Source organism: Oncorhynchus kisutch, linkage group LG10 (assembly GCF_002021735.2).
Source record: "Oncorhynchus kisutch isolate 150728-3 linkage group LG10, Okis_V2, whole genome shotgun sequence".
Classification (NCBI taxonomy): domain Eukaryota; kingdom Metazoa; phylum Chordata; class Actinopteri; order Salmoniformes; family Salmonidae; genus Oncorhynchus; species Oncorhynchus kisutch.
The window spans coordinates 54,703,267-54,721,322 of record NC_034183.2 but is presented as its reverse complement, the minus strand read 5'-3'; the positions used below and the strand labels follow the sequence as shown (position 1 = coordinate 54,721,322).

Here is an 18,056-nt window from a genome sequence, read left to right as displayed (position 1 = left end):
GGTAAAAATAAGGAGCCTATGACTGCGTTCAGATAAGGAAGCCCAATTCTGATCTTTTGGACAATTATATCAGATCTTCATCACATCAGATCTTTTTCAGAGCTGATCTGATTGGGACAATTTGTGAAAGCAATATCATAATCGGGCTGTGTAAACGCAGCCATATGCCGCGTTCAAAGAACTGGGAAATCGGAAATCTCTGACTTCCGACTTGACTACGTTCAAAACAACTGGGAACATTGAGAGAAAAAACGGGCTCCGAGTGGGGAAAAAACGATTTGAACGGTCATCCAATACGGAATTCCAACTTGGGAACTTCGGGCTTCTTTCTATATATCCGACTTTCCGTCCTGAAGATCACTGACGTCATGATTTGACCGAGTTCTCCGTTGTTTTGAACGCAGCAATAGATCCCTACGGCCGATAAACATGCTCAATTTCTTGCATTTATTTGAGGTCGTATGTTATACTGTGTGAACCAGCAGAGGGCGTAGTTCCCTTTCTCTAAATAGCTTTTCCACCGCATGACGCTCTCGAACAGCTGCTTAATTCCAAGATGACGGATCCTACAGCATCGCCGGAGGATCACTGGAACAAAGTAAGCTTGCTAGTTTAGACAAATATATGAGATGTGAGGACAAATAAGCGGTGTACGACACTGCCATATATTCGTAGCAAGAATAGTGTTTGTAATTTGGAGTTAATTTGCTACAATTTGCTTGTGCTAGCTAACAGGTAGCTAGCGCTTTTGTTTATGACTCTTTTCAAGCTTCTTTCCACTTTCGTTACGGTTCTGTAACGGTCAACTGCTGGCCAATTTGTAGCCTAGTCATAGTGGACCAGGCGGGTGAATAGCAAATTCACCGTCTGGGTGGACAGTGTTTAATTCTGCAAATGGTACACTCATCATATATCCACAGGTAAATGAATAAGTCAACTTTACAAAACGCTGCTGGTGTGTTCAGATTGCGCCCACGTCACGATGTCGCGCAACGCATGTTTGCCGAGGTTGTGTACATGTTTTTGCCAAAAAATACTTGCCATATTTCAGCCTTGTCTGCACTGACCACATAGGAACGTGGGTCCTACTAGTAGTTAGCTGCCACCTAGCAGTGGTGTAAAAATACTTTGAAGTACTACTTAAGTAGTTTTTTGGGGGTATCTGTACTTTATTTATTTTGGATAACTTTTACTTCACTACATTCCTAAAGGAAATAATGCACTTTTTACTCCATACATTTACCCTGACACCCAAAAGTACAAGTAACAGTTTGAATGCTTAGCAGAACAGAAAAAATGTCAAATTAACACTTATCAAGAGAACATGTTTATCTCTACTGCCTCTGATCTGGCGGACTCATTAAACACACATGCCTAATTTGTTAAGATATCTGAGTGTTTGCGTTTGGCCCTGGTTATCAGTAAAGGAAATGGTGCGGTCTAGTTTGCTTAATAAAAGGAATTTCAAATTATTTATACTTTTACTTTTGATACTTAAGTATATTCAAAACCAAATACTTGTAGACATTCTGCCTACATGAATCAAATCAGTGGTGTATTCATTCCGCTGATTCTGTTTCTTAAACAGAAGCAAACGAAACGGGAAGGAACCCACCTGTATTTGACCAATATAAACACGTTTTATTTGCAGAACATAACTGTTTGGACATAGCGTAGCCTAGTGGTTAGAGCGTTGGACTAGTAACCGGAAGGTTGCGAGTTCAATCCCCGAGCTGACAAGGTACAAATCTGTCGTTCTGCCCCTGAACAGGCAGTTAACCCACTGTTCCCAGGCCGTCATTGAAAATAAGAATGTGTTCTTAACTGACTTGCCTGGTTAAATAAAGGTAAAATAAATAAAAAAATTACACCCCAGGACTACTGTCAGTGGCGTTTGTTTATGCTAATTGCTGTGTTTGTCTGGGGATTCGATTAAAGTGAAAGTTGATTGAATCAGTTTTGGAACCGGTGCCCTGGGCAAAGTCCACGGCGAAGTCGAGAATCCTTCTCTACTTTTCAGCTGACTTCTGCCGCGTTCACATGCTAGTCGAAACTAGGAAACTTGTTGAACGCGGCACGTTTATAACTAAGACCAGTTAGCAAGTCTGACATTTTCGAGTTACCTCATTCAGATTTAGCACGTGAATGTGGCAGAAGTCGTCTGTAAAGTAGAGAAAGATTCCGTTTCCACATACAAAAGTGATTGCTTTTGATAACATTTTATCTGCCTTCCCAATGAAAACTAGTTTGAAAATGCAAACATATATTTTAACCTATTTTGTAGAAAAGAGATGTGTGTTTCTGAATGACGCACCATGCTGCCTTGTTGCCCAAGCAGCACAGATTACTGTTCCGTTTGAGAAGGGAGCTCCTCCCTCACTGCTTTTACCGTTCACGTCACCGGTGCCCCTGCGGCTCAGCATAATTGAATCTGCCCATTGAATGAGACGGGAAAGAGCCTGTTGTTCTCACCTCCTTATCCACTGTTTTATTCTCTCATGTCAACACCTGCCATGGCTGAACAGAATGACGGGGCTTTCAGTGACAATGGATTTGACCCCAGTGAGTAGTATCCTTAGTCCTAATTGTTGTTTTACCAAAATATTCAATGTATAGCTAGTAGGCTACCAGTCCTGTGGATAACTGATTAGTAATTTAATGATGTCTGAGCTCTTAATGTTCTCCATTAAGGTTTCTTTGCTGAGAATGCAAGGAAGGGTACTGTGGTCTCCAGGGCTAACAGCATTGGGTCCACAAGTGCCTCATCAGTACCAAATACAGGTACTGTGTTCTTTGTCATTTATGTTTAGACAACATATGTTAGGGAGTATTTTTAATCTGCAACATGGTGTGTGTGTACTATATGACTAAACGTTTTGTGTATGTGAGGCAATGCTGCATATTTATTTTGTTTCCTGATTCAGAAACAACCATTTTATTTGTTGTCTTACTCCCTACCTCACTCTCACTCTATTCTTTCTTGGTTTTTTTTCTCTATTGCATTTCCAAGTGACCTAGTTCGGTTGGGCGTTGTCCTGCGCTCTCATTGTCCAGTGCTTTATTCTAGCTTGATGTCGGCCTTGAGCCCTAGGGAGGTAGACTGAAACACCTGCTCTTCCTCTCCTCACTGTAGATGATGAAGACAGTGACTACAGGCATGAGACCACATACAAGGAGTCCTACAAAGACCGGAGGAGACAGGCACACACACAGGCCGAGCAGAAACGACGGGATGCTATCAAGGTTTGGCCTCCGATGGGGAGCGGAACAACAGGAGTGTAGATCATGGGGAGGAGGGTAGTTGTGAAAAGGTTCAAAAATACAAAAGATTGGGGGGGGGGGGGGGGTTGGACAGAGGGAGTTGGTGACTGATCTCTTCCAAAAAATTAAGATGTTTCTTAGGTGGCCAAATGTAATATTTTTGTCATTTCTAAAATCTGTTTGTCATGTGTGTTTGACTCCACAGAAAGGTTATGATGATCTCCAGTCCATAGTGCCCACCTGCCAGCAGCAGTCTGAGTTTGCCGTGGGGACGCAGAAGATCAGCAAGGCCACAGTGCTGCAGAAAAGTAATGTAGACCATTGTACCTCTCAACCAGAAATGTACATTTTAGGACTGCAAATTGGCATTCCGACCTGTATTTTTTTGAAATGTCAACATACTATAAATATTTATAAAGGATCCCACCCTAAGCTGGAATTTTCCTCCCTGATAGGGATTTCTGGACAAAACATTTCTAACTGGTTGTTTCTGTTTCCTGCTGCAGCTATCGACTACATCCAGTTTCTGCACAAAGAGAAGAAGAAGCAGGAGGAGGACATGTCTATGCTGAGGAAGGAAGTGATGGCACTGAAGATCATGAAAACGTTAGTCGCAGGCAAAACAAAATAATCTGTTACTACAGTGTGATACTGTAAAGTGTCAAAGCAGAGAGGGGGAGCTGCGGGGTGAATATTAAAGATATTAGCTCTGTTAGATTAAATATGTATAATTTAGGTTAAGAGAACCTTCAAGGATATGTTTCATTTACCTAATAACTCATGCACATGTGTCCATGGTGGATTGCATAGGCTGTATCAGGTCAGTCCTGGTAGACGGGCCTTATCAGAGAGGGAAATGCCTCAGTCCACACTCTGCTCCGGCAGAGAGAAGTCCAGGAAAGCAGTCAACGGGGTTGGTTTTACCCAAACAACAGTTGGGATGTGACCCTCTGCATATACTGTGGAGGGAGGCCACTCCTACAGGAACATCTGACTGGATTGAGCTGCCATCTAATCATCATTTATTTTCCTGAAGAGGCACCGAAGCCTCATTTATAAGTTTTGAAATGTTCAGTCATTTATGCTATTTGACAGCCTCGGTTCTACGCTGACCTTTTTTACAAGGAGCACGTGAGCACACACAAAGACATTTAGGAGCACAATTAAAAATGAGGTTTTAAAGGTAGAATCCAGCATTTTCTAGGTGCACCGGTGCTCCTAAATTAGAATTCCAGGTCGCACAGCAAAAACATTTAGGCGAGTAAAATGGATGCGCTGTAGAGCTTTAAACATGTACTACCAATACGACGCTATCATAGTTGTATAAATATGATGATATTAACACTATTGTCAGTAGCTAGGTTTCCATCCATTTCATGCGAATAAACTACACATTTTCCCACCAGGGATGTTTTTCCGCCAAATGAACTTGTTGCGGATAAAAGGCTGTGCGTGATGACGAAGTGCACATAAATCCCTTTTGAGGTAAAAATTCAGATGAGCTGAATAAAAATGGCAAGTTAAATGGGTTTACATCGCATTTTCAACTCTACTGATGGGTTTCTCAAAACAAATGGTTGTCTAGTGAGTTCCCACTCTGGTATTGGCTCTAGCCAACAGCTCGCAGATACAGAGAGGGTTTAGCCTACATGGCAGCTTTGTCAAACGGCAGCTCGATATTGATTGGAAAGGAGCATCAAGCTCATCAACTTGCACTTTCACCACCCTGTGAAGTTCATAACGTATTTAATCTGTAGCCTAATAAACGGCATGCGTTATAGTGGGACAACCACACGTCATCGCATGACTCCAAGTTTATTTCGATATGATGTTTATTATATGAATATTTGCTCATTAAAAGCTTTTCCACTGACATTTCCCGCATAATACATTTTAGACACAAAAAGATCCCACCTTTTCTAGCGTATTTGCTTTTGTCTGTATTTTGGAAAGTTTACCGACACTTTCTGTTTCAATCAAGCCTGTCGTGATTTATTTATTTTTCCTCAACATGTACATCACGCGCATTAAAAGGTTGGCTGGAAACCTGGTTAGAAATGGTCAGATGTAGTGGAACAGGTTACTTGAACAATAAGGCCTGAGGAGGTGTGGCACAGTGCCTGGATACAGCCCTTAGTGGTATACAGTGTCTTCAGGAAGTATTCGTACCCCTTTGCTTATTCTACATTTTGTTGTGTTACAAACTGAATTCAAATTGGATTAATTATACAGTACCAGTTAAGTTTGGACACACCTACTCATTCAAGGATTTTTCTTTTTACTATTTTCTACATTGTAGAATAATAGTGAAGACAACTATGAGATGACACTTATGGAATCATGTAGTAACCAAAAAAGTGTTAAACAAATCTAAATATATTTGAGATTCTTCAAAGTAGCCATATGCTGAGCACTTGGATGCTTTTGCTTATCTCTGCAGTCCAACTCATCCCAAACCATCTCAATTGGGTTGAGGTCGGGTGATTGTGGAGGCCAGGTCATCTGATGCAGCACTCCATCACTCTCCTTCTTGGTCAAATTGCCCTTCCACAGCCTGGTGGTGTGTTGGGTCATTGTCCTGTTGAAAAACAAATGATAGTCCCACTCAGCGCAAACCAGATGGGATGGTGTATCGCTGCAGAATGCTGTGGTAGCCATGCTTGTTAAGTGTGCCTTGAATTCTAAATAAATCAGTGTCACCAGCACACCTCCTCCATGCTTCATGGTGGGAACCACACATGCGGAGGTCAACCATTCACCTACTGTGTCTCACAAACCAAAGATCTCCTAAAATTTGGACTCATCAGACCAAAGGACAGATTTCCACCGGTCTAACGTCCATTGCTTGTGTTTCTTGGCCCAAGCAAGTCTCTTCTTATTATTGGTGTTCTTTAGCAGTGGTTTCTTTGCAGCAATTCGACCATGAAGGCCTTATTCACGCAGTCTCCTCTGAATAGTTGATGTATCTGTTACTTGAACTCTGAAGCATTTATTGGCTAATCTTTTACCAGATAGGGCTATCTTCTGTATACCACCCCTACCTTGTCACAACACAACTGATAGGCTCAAATGCATTAACAAGGAAAGAAATTCCACAAATGAACTTTTAGCAAGGCATACGTACGTGTTTAATTGAAATGCATTCCAGGTGACTACCTCGTGAAGTTGGTTGAGAGAATGCCAAGCATGTGCAAAGCTGTCAAGGCAAAGGGTGGCTACTTTGAAGAATCTCAAATATAAAATATATTTTGATTTGTTTAACACTTTTTTTGGGATTACCACATGATTCTATGTGTTATTTCATAGTTTTGATGTCTTCACTATTATTCTACAATGTAGAAAAAAATAAAAACACTGGAAGGTGTGGGTGTGTCAACTTTTGACTAGTACAGTGTGTGTATTTTTTTCACCCTACACACTATAATAAAGTGAAAACATTTTTGTAGAAAGTAGCAAATTTATTGAAAATGAAATACAGACGTCTAATTTAAGTATTCACACCCCTAAGACAATAAATTGGAATCACCTCTGGCAGCTATTACAGCTGTGAGTCTTTCTGGGTAAGTCTCTAAAGAGCTTTGCACACCTGGATTGTACAATATTTGCACTGTCTAATTGGTTGTTAATCATTTTTACTCCTGAACTTATTTTGGCTTGCCATAACAAAGGGTTGATTACTTAATGACTCAAGACATTTAAGCTTTTAATTTTAAATTTGTTTGTAAAAAAAAATATATATATATATACATATATCATCTCAATTTAATCCATTTTAAATTCAGGCTGGATTACAAAAAAAATTAGGTCAAGGTGCATCAACTTTCTGAAAGCACTGTATTGGCTGCATGCCATAAACCACCCACGCCTTATTGTTATTATAAACCGTTTAACAACATGAATATAGCAAAAAATATGTATTGTGTCAAACCCATGGTATATTGTCTGATATACACACGGCTGGAATTCTGTTTCAGCCAATTAGCATCCAGTACCCAAACTACCCGGTTTATAACATGTTTAACCTGTGTGTTGTAGGAACTATGAGCACATAGTGAAGGCCCACCAGAACAACCCTCAGCAAGGGGAGGAGCAGGTGTCAGACCAGGTCAAGTTCAGCGTGTTTCAGAGCATCATGGACTCCCTGTTCCAGTCCTTCAGCAGGTCTGTGTCTGTGGCCAGCTTCCAGGAGCTGTCCGCCTGCGTCTTCAGCTGGATCGAGGAGCACTGCAAGCCTCAGGTAGGACACTCAATATGCACTAAATGTACTGTACTGCTGGGGGAATCTCGCTGCTGGTGGATGGCGCACCAAATCATGTATGGTTTTAAGGTAATGGTCTTTACATGTGATAGTCATGGCATTTTGGTGTATTTTCTTTTCAAGGATGGTATTTTGAACTTACGTCTGACCCCAACAGGTCAAAACTATCACCGCTGTAGGCTTTAATTGACATGCCAGCCACCCTGTCTTGCTCTGAGGATTGATGACTATGTTGAGTTGACAGCTGTGGAAGGTAACACATGTTTGTCCTCTTTTCCTTCCCAGACATTGCGTGAGTTTGTGGTGGGAGTTCTCCGGCAGCTCAACAGCCAGCCGTATTAATGCAGTTCAGGTGTAAACTCAGGACAGGAATCTCCCCTCGAGGATGGAGCCGGGGCCTACCCTGGGTTCTCAGGGTCTGGTAGACCTCACATATCAGCCTATTGTGTTCCCTCCTGGCCTGCAGTATTTAAATCGTTAACGCTTACTCAACTCACCACCAGTCTGCAGCAGGGTTGGGTGTTTCCTGTTTAGTCAGGTCAAATCCAGCCCAGCATTCTGTGGTTTTAGTCATCGGGTTTCGTTGCAGAACAGAGTTGTTAAACAAGGCAAATGGCCGCTTGCGTGTAAACGTTCCCTAATGTTTACATTCACCACAAATCAGGGGTTGGAACCACATTTTATTTTTTAATTGTTCCATTCCAAACCTTTTTTTGTTCCAGTGTTCAAACCAGCATAAAGTTCTAAACCGGTTCGAATCAAATCCAAAACAGTCATGAGTTAAAATATTCAATTCAAACCAGTTGTGATGGTATTTGAGAATTGTTAAATGTTCATCATTGATTGTGATGTTATGATTGCTGTTGTGTCCATGTTGTGACAGAATCAAGCATATTTGTAAGTGTTACTGCAGCTTTTCGCATTTCATCATCTTTATTGGCAAAAAGGCACGGTAGAATAGTGATTCATGAATAGTTCTGTATTATACATGGTTTTTAAACAGAATCTCTGAACCAAAAAACTCTGGCCAGGATTCAATCAGATTAGCGGTAAACGCATAGCTAATCATTGCTTTTGTTTAGGTGGTGTTGGAGGTGTAACTGCGTTAAACTAGGCAAGTCAGTTAAGAGCTAATTATTATTTACAATGACGGCGTTAGAGCTGTCAAATCCACAAGAAGCTCCTGGCGTTAACTATAGCTGGCATTGCCATTGGATGCACCAAGGTGCATTAGTAGAAGTGTTACAAATTATAACAGTGAAATGTGTGATAAATCCAGACTTTGTTTAATGATTGTCATTTCTATATAGCCTACACATTCTTGTTCTGAACTTCTAAGGTGGCTGGGATATAAGGACGGGTGTGGTTTCATGACAATGACCACAAGAGCAGCCGCTTACCAATTTGTCAGCTTCAACAGTTACACCACCTAAACAAAAGCAATGTGTTTGTCGGCTGATGCAGGTTGCTGCAGATCTGATTGAATCCTGGCCTTAAACAGTCAAGAATGTTCAAATGTAATGTGAATAATTTGGTGATTTATTTTGACAATGTGCTCAGGAGAACTTGTACCAAATGTTTCAGGACCTTCTGGTAAGCCTAACAGATGTGAATGTTTAATCTGTGTAATCACCAGACTTTAAAAAGGGATAATTTTATACGACAAGTATTTGTGCTGGTATAAATAAATCAGGTCTACTGTTACATATTTTCTGCTGATTTGGACAAGAATTTGATGGAAGTATTTCGTATGAATGATTTTTAATGGCAAAATAAACTTTAAAGTATACCCCTGTACAAGGTATTTTATTACAAAACATTACAAATAGTAACTAGTTATTCTTGGAATGAGTTTTGATGGCATAATACTCCCTCAGAATTGACATTCAAGTCAAAGTAAACAAAGATCCTCCAACATTCTGTCAGGTACTTGGCATAGCAACTTTACAGTCCTCATCAGTCTCCACACCAACTTCTTCCTAAACAGAACACAAAGATCCTCCAACATTCTGTCAGGTACTTGGCATAGTCACTTTACAGTCCTCATCAGTCTCCACACCAACTTCTTCCTAAACAGAGAACACAAAGATGCTGACATCTCAGGTTGACAAATAAGAGTAAACATGATAGGCATTTGTCTCCCTCTGTCATGGTGATGAACAATATCCCGTTTCCCAAATAAAGACAGTAGCATCTTACCAGAAATTGCTTCTTGGTCTTTGGGTATCCCTCCAAAATGGAACTCATCATATCAGCTGCCTGAGAGGAGCAGAGACAGACTATTTGTTCTGGTTTGTCCTGCTCTGACACGAATACTCGTACGGCTTTGATCAAGTAAGGGCTCTATTCATGTCAGCAATACAGCTGGAATAGAGCCCTAAAATAAATAAATCACCAGTCTCTTCCTCTTCTTCCACTCTTTCACGTAGAGATGTCTCTCCTTGTAAACCTGAAGGAAAGATGCATGAGCACAGTATATGGGGGGGGGGGGTTGTATTTGAACCCAGGTCTGATTGTGACCCATACCATCTCCTTCTGCTCTGGTGTGACATGATTGGTCGCTGACTTGATCTTCTCCAGATGCTCACTGTAACCAGAACACACTTCTTTCAGCTCCTGGATCTCTGATATAATTTCCTCTGTGGTCAGGGAGCTGTTGAGCTCCTTCAGCTCTGCAATCAGAGATAAGAGTATGTCGGATAGTCAAGTGTGTGGGAAGAGTGCTGATAGGGCCAAAGAGGGGAGCCCTACCTGTGTCCAGCTGTCTGCAGCCCTGAGAGATATCTCTGACCTCAGCACACAGGTGCAGGCTGCGACTGTCGATGGCCTTCAGATCTGCCTCACTCACCTCTGCAAACTGGGCCTGTAGGTAGTCAAGGACATTCTGGTAGTTACATTTACCGGTTAGTTTTTTTATTACTATGTGGTAAATTCTCACAACTCAAAACAGATCATCAAAAAGGAAATGAACACATTTTCATTTGACTATAACACAAAATCAGTCACTTTTTCACCAAACTTCACTGCTTTACTACAATACAGAACTGTAATAGCCATAATACACTGCTCAAAAAAATAAAGGGAACACTAAAATAACACATCCTAGATCTGAATGAATGAAATATTCTTATTAAATACTTTTTTCTTTACATAGTTGAATGTGCTGACAACAAAATCACACAAAAATTATCAATGGAAATCAAATTTATCAACCCATAGAGGTCTGGATTTGGAGTCACACTCAAAATTAAAGTGGAAAACCACACTACAGGCTGATCCAACTTTGATGTAATGTCCTTAAAACAAGTCAAAATGAGGCTCAGTAGTGTGTGTGGCCTCCATGTGCCTCTATGACCTCCCTACAACGCCTGGGCCTGGTCCTGATGAGGTGGCGGATGGTCTCCTAAGGGATCTCCTCCCAGACTTGGACTAAAGCATCTGCCAACTCCTGGACAGTCTGTGGTGCAACGTGGCATTGGTGGATGGAACGAGACATGATGTCCCAGATGTGCTCAATTGGATTCAGGTCTGGGGAATGGACGGGCCAGTCCATAGCATCAATGCCTTCCTCTTGCAGGAACTGCTGACACACTCCAGCCACATGAGGTCTAGCATTGTCTTGCATTAGGAGGAACCCAGGGCCAACAGCACCAGCATATGGTATCACAAGGGGTCTGAGGATCTCATCTCGGTACCTAATGGCAGTCAGGCTACCTCTGGCGAGCACATTGAGGGCTGTGCGGCCCCCCAAAGAAATGCCACCCCACACAATGACTGACCCACCGCCAAACCGGTCATGCTGGAGGATGTTGCAGGCAGCAGAACGTTCTCCACGGCGTCTCCAGACTCTGTCACGTCTGTCACATGTGCTCAGTGTGAACCTGCTTTCATCTGTGAAGAGCACAGGGCGCCAGTGGCGAATTTGCCAATCTTGGTGTTCTCTGGCAAATGCCAAACGTCCTGCACGGTGTTGGGCTGTAAGCACAACCCCCACCTGTGGACTTCGGGCCCTCATGGAGTCTGTTTCTGACCGTTTGAGCAGACACATGCACATTTGTGGCCTGCTGGAGGTCATTTTGCAGGGCTCTGGCAGTGCTCCTCCTTGCACAAAGGCGGAGGTAGCGGTCCTGCTGCTGGGTTGTTGCCCTCCTACGGCCTCCTCCACGTCTCCTGATGTACTGGCATGTCTCCTGGTAGCGCCTCCATGCTCTGGACACTATGCTGACAGACACAGCAAACCTTCTTGCCACAGCTCGCATTGATGCCATCCTGGATGAGCTGCACTACCTGAGCCACTTGTGTGGGTTGTAAACTCCGTCTCATGCTACCACTAGTGTGAAAGTACCGCCAGCAAAACATCAGCCAGGAAGCATAGGAACTGAGAAGTGGTCTGTGGTCCCCACCTGCAGAACCACTCCTTTATTAGGGGTGTCTTGCTAATTGCCTATAATTTCCACCTGTTTTCTATTCCATTTGCACAACAGCATGTGACATTTATTGTCAATCAGTGTTGCTTCCTAAGAGGACAGTTTGATTTCACAGAAGTGTGATTGACTTGGAGTTACATTGTGTTGTTTAAGTGTTCCCTTTATTTTTTTGAGCAGTGTATATATATTTACATAGACACTTATCCAAAGTGACAAAAGTTCACACATTTTGGAATGTGTCCCCAGTGGGAAACGGATCTACAACTCTGTTGTTAGTGCCACACTCTTATGAGCTGTGGCCATGTATAGGACCACTCCAGACCTACAGTACCAGTCAAAGGTTTGGACACACCTACTCATTCAAGGGTTTTTCTGAATTTTTACTATTTTCTACATTGTAGATATAATAGTGAAGACATCAAAACTATGAAATACCCCATATGGAATCTAATAACCAAAAAAAGTGTTAAACAAAGAAATATATTTTATGAGATTCTTCAAAGTAGCCACCCTTTGCCTTGACATCTTTGCAGTCTTGGCATTCTCTCAACCAGCTTCATGAGGTAGTCACCTGGAATGCATTTCAATTAACAGGTGTGCCTTTAAATTAATTTGTGGAATTTCTTTCCTTGTTAATGCGTTTGAGCCAATCAGTTGTGTTGTGACAAGGTAGGGGTGGTATACAGAAGATAGCCCTATTTGGGAAAAGACCAAGTCCATATTATGGCAAGGACAGCTAAAATAAGCAAAGAAAAATGACAGTCCATCATTACGGAACATTTCAAGAACTTTGAAAGTTGGTGCAGTCACAAAAACCACAAAGTGCTATGATGAAACTGGCTCTCACGAGGACCGCCACAGGAAAAGAAGACCCAGAGTTACCTCTGCTGCAGAGGATAAATTCATTAGTTAACTGCACCTCAGATTGCAGCCCAAATAAATGAGTTACAGAGGCAAAGTAACAGACATATCTCGACATCAAATAAAATGTTATTTGTCATATACACATGGTTAGCAGATGTTAATGTGAGTGTAGCGAAATGCTTGTGCTTCTAGTTCCGACAATGCAGTAGTAACCAACGAGTAATCTAACCTAATAATTCCACAACTGCTACCTTATACACACAAGTGTAAAGGGATAAAGAATATGTACATAACGATATGAATGAGTGATGGTACAGAACGGCATAGGCAAGATGCAGTAGATAGTATCGAGTACAGTATATACATATGAGATTAGTAATGTAGGGTATGTAAACATTATATTAAGTGGCATTGTTTAAAGTGGCTAGTGCTAAATTTTTTACATCAATTTCCATTATTAAAGTGGCTGGAGTTGAGTCAGTATGTTGGCAGCAGCCACTCAATGTTAGTGGTGGCTGTTTAACAGTCTGATGGCCTTGAGATAGAAGCTGTTTTTCAGTCTCTCGGTCCCTGCTTTGATGCACATGTACTGACCTCGCCTTCTGGATGATAGCAGGGTGAACAGGCAGTGGCTCGGGTGGTTGTTATCCTTGATGATCTTTATGGCCTTCCTGTGACATCGGGTGGTGTAGGTGTCCTGGAGGGCAGGTAGTTTTACCCCGGTGATGCGTTGTGCAGACCTCACTACCCTCTGGAGAGGCTTACGGTTGTGGGCGGAGCAGTTGCCGTACCAGGCGGTGATACAGCCCAACAGGATGCTCTCGATTGTGCATCTGTAAAAGTTGTGCTTTTGTTGACAAGCCGAATTTCTTCAGCCTCCTGAGGTTGAAGAGGGGTGCTCCCTCTGCTGTTTCCTAAAGTCCACGATCATCTCCTTTGTTTTGTTGACGTTGAGTGTGAGGTTATTTTCCTGACACCACACTCCGAGGGCCCTCACCTCCTCCCTGTAGGCTGTCTCGTCGTTGTTGGTAATCAAGCCTACCACTGTAGTGTCATCCGCAAACTTGATGATTGAGTTGGAGGCGTGCATGGCCACGCAGTCGTGGGTGAACAGGGAGTACAGGAGAGGGCTCAGAACGCACCCTTGTGGATCCCCAGTGTTGAGGATCAGGGGTGGAGATGTTGTTACCTACTCTCACCACCTGGGGGCGGCCAGTCAGGAAGTCCAGTAACCAGTTGCACAGGGCGGGGTCGAGACCCAGGGTCTCGAGCTTGATGACGAGTTTGGAGGGTACTTTGGCGTTAAATGCTGGGCTGTAGTCGATGAACAGCATTCTCACGTAGGTATTCCTCTTGTCCAGATGGGTTAGGGCAGTGCGGTTGCAATTGCGTCGTCTGTGGACCTATTGGGGCGGTAAGCAAATTGGAGTGGGTCTAGGGTGTCGGGTAGGGTGGAGGTGATATGGTCCTTGACTTGTCTCTCAAAGCACTTCATGATGACGGAAGTGAGTGCTACGGGGCGGTAGTCGTTTAGCTCAGTTACCTTAGCTTTCTTGGGAACAGGAACAATGGTGGCCCTCTTGAAGCATGAGGGGACAGCAGACTGGGATAAGGATTGATTGAATATGTCCGTAAACACAACAGCCAGCTGGTCTGCGCAAGCTCTGAGGACGCGGCTGGGGATGCCGTCTGGGCCTGCAGCCTTGCGAGGGTTAACACTTTTAAATGTTTTACTCACGCCGGCTGCAGTGAAGGAGAGTCCGCAGGTTTTGGTAGCGGGCCGTGTCAGTGGCACTGTATTGTCCTCAAAGCGAGCAAAGAAGTTATTTAGTCTGTCTGGTAGCAAGACATCCTGGTCCGCAACAGGGCTGGTTTTCTTTTTGTAATCCGTGATTGACTGTAGACCCTGCCACATACCTCTTGTGTCTGAGCCGTTGAATTGTGACTCTACTTTGTCTCTATACTGATGCTTAGCTTGTTTGATTGCCTTGCGCAGGGAATAGCTACACTGTTTGTATTCGGTCATGTTTCTGGTCACCTTGCCCTGGTTAAAAGCAGTGGTTCGCACTTTCAGATTCATGCGAATGCTGCCATTAATCCACGGTTTCTGGTTTGGGAATGTTTTAATAGTTGCTATGGGTACGACATCGCCAATGCACTTTCTAATGAACTCGCTCACCGAATCAGCATATTCGTCAATGTTGCTGTTGGACGCAATGCGAAACATATCCCAATCGACGTGATCGAAGCAGTCTTGAAGCTTGGAGTCAGATTGATCGGACCAGCGTTGAACAGACCTGAGCGTGGGAGCTTCCTGTTTTAGTTTCTGTCTATAGGCTGGAAGCAACAAAATGGAGTCGTGGTCAGCTTTTCCGAAAGGAGGGCGGGGGAGGGCCTTATATGCATCGCGGAAGTTAGAATAACAATGATCCAGGGTTTTACCAGCCCTGGTTGCACAATCGATATGCTGATAGAATTTAGGGAGTCTTGTTAGCCTTGTTAAAATCCCCAGCTAAAATGAATGCAGCCTCAGGATATGTGGTTTCCAGTTTGCATAAAGTCAAATAAAGTTTGTTCAGGGCCATCGATGTGTCTGCTTGGGGGGAAATATATACGGCTGTGATCATAATCGAAGAGAATTCTCTTGGTAGATAATGCGGTCGACATTTGATTGTGAGGAATTCTAAGTCAGGTAAACAGAAGGACTTGAGTTCCTGTATGTTGTTATTATCACACCACGTCTCGTTAATCATAAGGCATACCCCCCCACCCCTCTTCTTACCAGAAAGATGCTTGTTTCTGTCGGCGCGATGCGTGAAGAAACCAGCTGGCTGCACCGACTCCGATAGAGTCTCTTGAGTGAGCCATGTTTCCGCGAAGCAAAGAACGTCTCTGATGTCTCTCTGGAATGCTACCCTTGCTTGGATTTCATCAACCTTGTTGTCAAGAGACTGAACATTGGCGAGTAGTATACCAGAAGACCGCTTCGTTTGCCCCTTTTACGGCGACGTTGTTTGGCCTCGCCGGCTAGGATCCGATCCATTGTCCTGGGTGGTGGGCAAAACACAGGATCCGTTTCGGGAAATTCGTATTCCTGGTCATAATGATGGGGAGTTGATGTTGCTCTTATATTCAGTAGTTCCTCCCGACTGTATGTAATGAAACCTAAGATTACCTGGGGTACCAAGGTAAGAAATAACAGTTTCCTAGGAACGCGAAGCGAGGCGGCCATCTCTGTCGGCCGGAGGAGACTGCGTGAATCAGGCCTTCATGGTCGAAATGCTGCAAAGAAACCACTACTAAAGGACACCAATAAGAAGACATGCTTAGGCCAAGAAACAAGAGAAATGGAAGTTAGACTGGTGGAGACCGGTGAGATCTTTGGTTCCAACCGCTGTGTCTTTGGGAGACGCAGAGTAGGTGAGTGGATGATCTCCGCATGTGTGGTTCCCACCATGAAGCAGGTGTGATGGTGCTTTGCTGGTGACACTGTCTGTGATTAATTTAGAATTCAGGGCACACTTGACCAGCATGGCTACCACAGCATTCTGCAGCGGTACGCCATCCCATCTGGTTTGCGCTTAGTGGGACTATCATTTGTTTTTCAACAGGACAATGACCCAACACACCTCCAGGCTCTGTAATGACTATTTGACTAAGAAGGAGAGTGATGGAGTGCTGTATCAGATGACCTGGCCTCCACAATCACCCAACCACAACCCAATTGAGATGGTTTGGGACGAGTTGGACCGCAGAGTGAAGAAAAAGCAGCCAACAAGTGCTCAGCATGTGGGAACTCCTTCAAGACTCTTGGAAAAGCATTCCTCATGAAGCTGGTTGAGAGAATGCCAAGAGTGTGTTAAGCTGTCGTCAAATTGTAGCAACTTTGAAGAATCTCAAATATAAAATATGTTGATTGGTTTAACACTTTTTTGGATACTACATGATTCCATGTGTTGTTTTATAGTTTGTAGAACATACTAGAAATAAAGAAATACCCTTGAATGAGTAGGTGTCCAAACTTTTGACTGGTACTGTATGTCAGGCTTGGATAGAAAATTAACATTTGATGTTCAGTCAATTTTTATGGGTAGTGCAAGTGTATTGCCTAATGTGATAACAGTACTGTACAGTAATGTAAATTCAAAGGGCAATTTTGAAGTATCTTACATTTACTGCCATTGGAGTACGTTAAAATAACAATTGAGGAAATATCATTATGTTGTGTTTTGGTGATCAAACCAATCTACTCATTTCACAGTACACTTGGTTGTGTGGTGAAAGAGGTCTCCAAACAAAATTAATGACGGTTATTGAATGGAAGACTGGCTGCTTACAAGTGTTAATAACAGTTTAGAATTTTTTTTTTTTTTAAACAAATTCCCCACATACTTGTGAAATTAGCAGCAAAGAGAGAAAAAAAAACGAATCACCAAAACAAAAGATTCAGATCAGCAGTGGCTACATATTTCAGTCAACATATACAGTACGCATTGACGTGCTGCTCTGATACTCAGCCTTGATCACCTGATCAGCAAAGTAGATCTTTTGCTTCCCATAGGTTTTCTCTTTGATCTTCCCTTCCAGTGCCAACTGTTCCATGGCTTTAACCACAGCCTACCAGGATAGGAATGAGTAATCAAATATACATTTTAGTTTATGTATGCTGAAAATCGTATCACTGGCTCAGAACAGTTTAGCCTTTCTCACCGTCTTTCCCAGGCCGTGCTGCTTCTGTAAATTGTTAAAGACATCTTGGGCACTGTAAGGACGGTTCTTCTCGTTTAGGTAAGCAAATATGACTGTTAAACCTGACAATAAAAACACAAAACAGTGACCTGTATAACTTCTAGCTGGTGTATGGAATTTATCAGTGCAGGTGAGTGTCAGTGAGCTAGCTTGCTGTACTGCTTCTAACTTGGCTAACGTTCGCTACATCGGTTAGGAAAACGTCTGTCATGTTTGGCAACATACTAGACGCAATGAATGTAGCAACCTGGTAAAATAAAAGTAAAAGATTACAACTCATACCTCCGTTGTCTTTTTTGCTCATTTTTTTTATTCCGTGAGCTATAAGCTATCGCTAACTAATTTATGCTTATTGACAGATCTCGAGTTTCGCGCGCCGTGATGCATTGTGGGTGTCCAGGCTTTACCTACGTCATATCGAAACAAGCTTGTTTTCGTCACCCTCCGCCTCTGTGCAAGACGGCCTGGGACAGCTTTGGTATGGACTCTTTGAGCAG

The 18,056-nt window shown here is 42.9% G+C and overlaps 2 protein-coding genes across 4 annotated transcripts; one reads left to right on the top strand and one right to left on the bottom strand.

The window, feature by feature from the left end:
• Positions 1 to 478: 478 nt before the first annotated feature.
• Positions 479 to 9,312, top strand: LOC109898443 (max-like protein X). Of its 2 annotated transcripts, none has more exons than XM_020493412.2 (8): positions 479 to 598; positions 2,526 to 2,562; positions 2,692 to 2,781; positions 3,134 to 3,243; positions 3,467 to 3,569; positions 3,768 to 3,867; positions 7,297 to 7,498; positions 7,805 to 9,312. In XM_020493412.2, exons 1-8 carry the CDS (start codon positions 557 to 559, stop codon positions 7,859 to 7,861), a joined length of 741 nt encoding a protein of 246 aa, XP_020349001.1. In that variant the 5' UTR covers positions 479 to 556; the 3' UTR covers positions 7,862 to 9,312. The 2 variants fall into 2 exon arrangements, with proteins under 2 accessions (XP_020349001.1, XP_031689905.1); XM_031834045.1 differs by having other exon boundaries at positions 541 to 598; positions 2,285 to 2,562.
• On the bottom strand, positions 9,264 to 17,971 carry LOC109898444 (homologous-pairing protein 2 homolog). 2 transcript variants are annotated; one of them, XM_031834046.1, is made up of 9 exons: positions 17,842 to 17,971; positions 17,521 to 17,621; positions 17,338 to 17,427; positions 10,271 to 10,382; positions 10,046 to 10,191; positions 9,915 to 9,968; positions 9,719 to 9,778; positions 9,519 to 9,588; positions 9,264 to 9,428 (listed from the first exon to the last, which is right to left on the bottom strand). In XM_031834046.1, the coding sequence occupies exons 1-8, from the start codon at positions 17,861 to 17,863 to the stop codon at positions 9,532 to 9,534; spliced, it is 642 nt and encodes a 213-aa protein (XP_031689906.1). In that variant the 5' UTR covers positions 17,864 to 17,971; the 3' UTR covers positions 9,264 to 9,428; positions 9,519 to 9,531. The 2 variants fall into 2 exon arrangements, with proteins under 2 accessions (XP_031689906.1, XP_020349002.1); XM_020493413.2 differs by having other exon boundaries at positions 9,264 to 9,588; positions 17,842 to 17,970.
• Positions 17,972 to 18,056: the final 85 nt, after the last annotated feature.

Bases quoted from the DNA above. Each gene is read 5' to 3' on its own strand.
- LOC109898443 (XM_020493412.2), top strand. From the start codon at position 557: ATGACGGATCCTACAGCATCGCCGGAGGATCACTGGAACAAA. The intron at 2,782-3,133 runs GTACTGTGTTCT...TCCTCACTGTAG, and splicing joins CTCATCAGTACCAAATACAG to ATGATGAAGACAGTGACTAC. The intron at 3,570-3,767 runs GTAATGTAGACC...TTCCTGCTGCAG, and splicing joins GGCCACAGTGCTGCAGAAAA to CTATCGACTACATCCAGTTT.
- LOC109898444 (XM_031834046.1), bottom strand. From the start codon at position 17,863: ATGAGCAAAAAAGACAACGGAG. The intron at 17,428-17,520 runs GTGAGAAAGGCT...CTATCCTGGTAG, and splicing joins AGCACGGCCTGGGAAAGACG to GCTGTGGTTAAAGCCATGGA. The intron at 10,383-17,337 runs GTGATCAAGGCT...GACTACCTACAG, and splicing joins AGATCTACTTTGCTGATCAG to GCCCAGTTTGCAGAGGTGAG.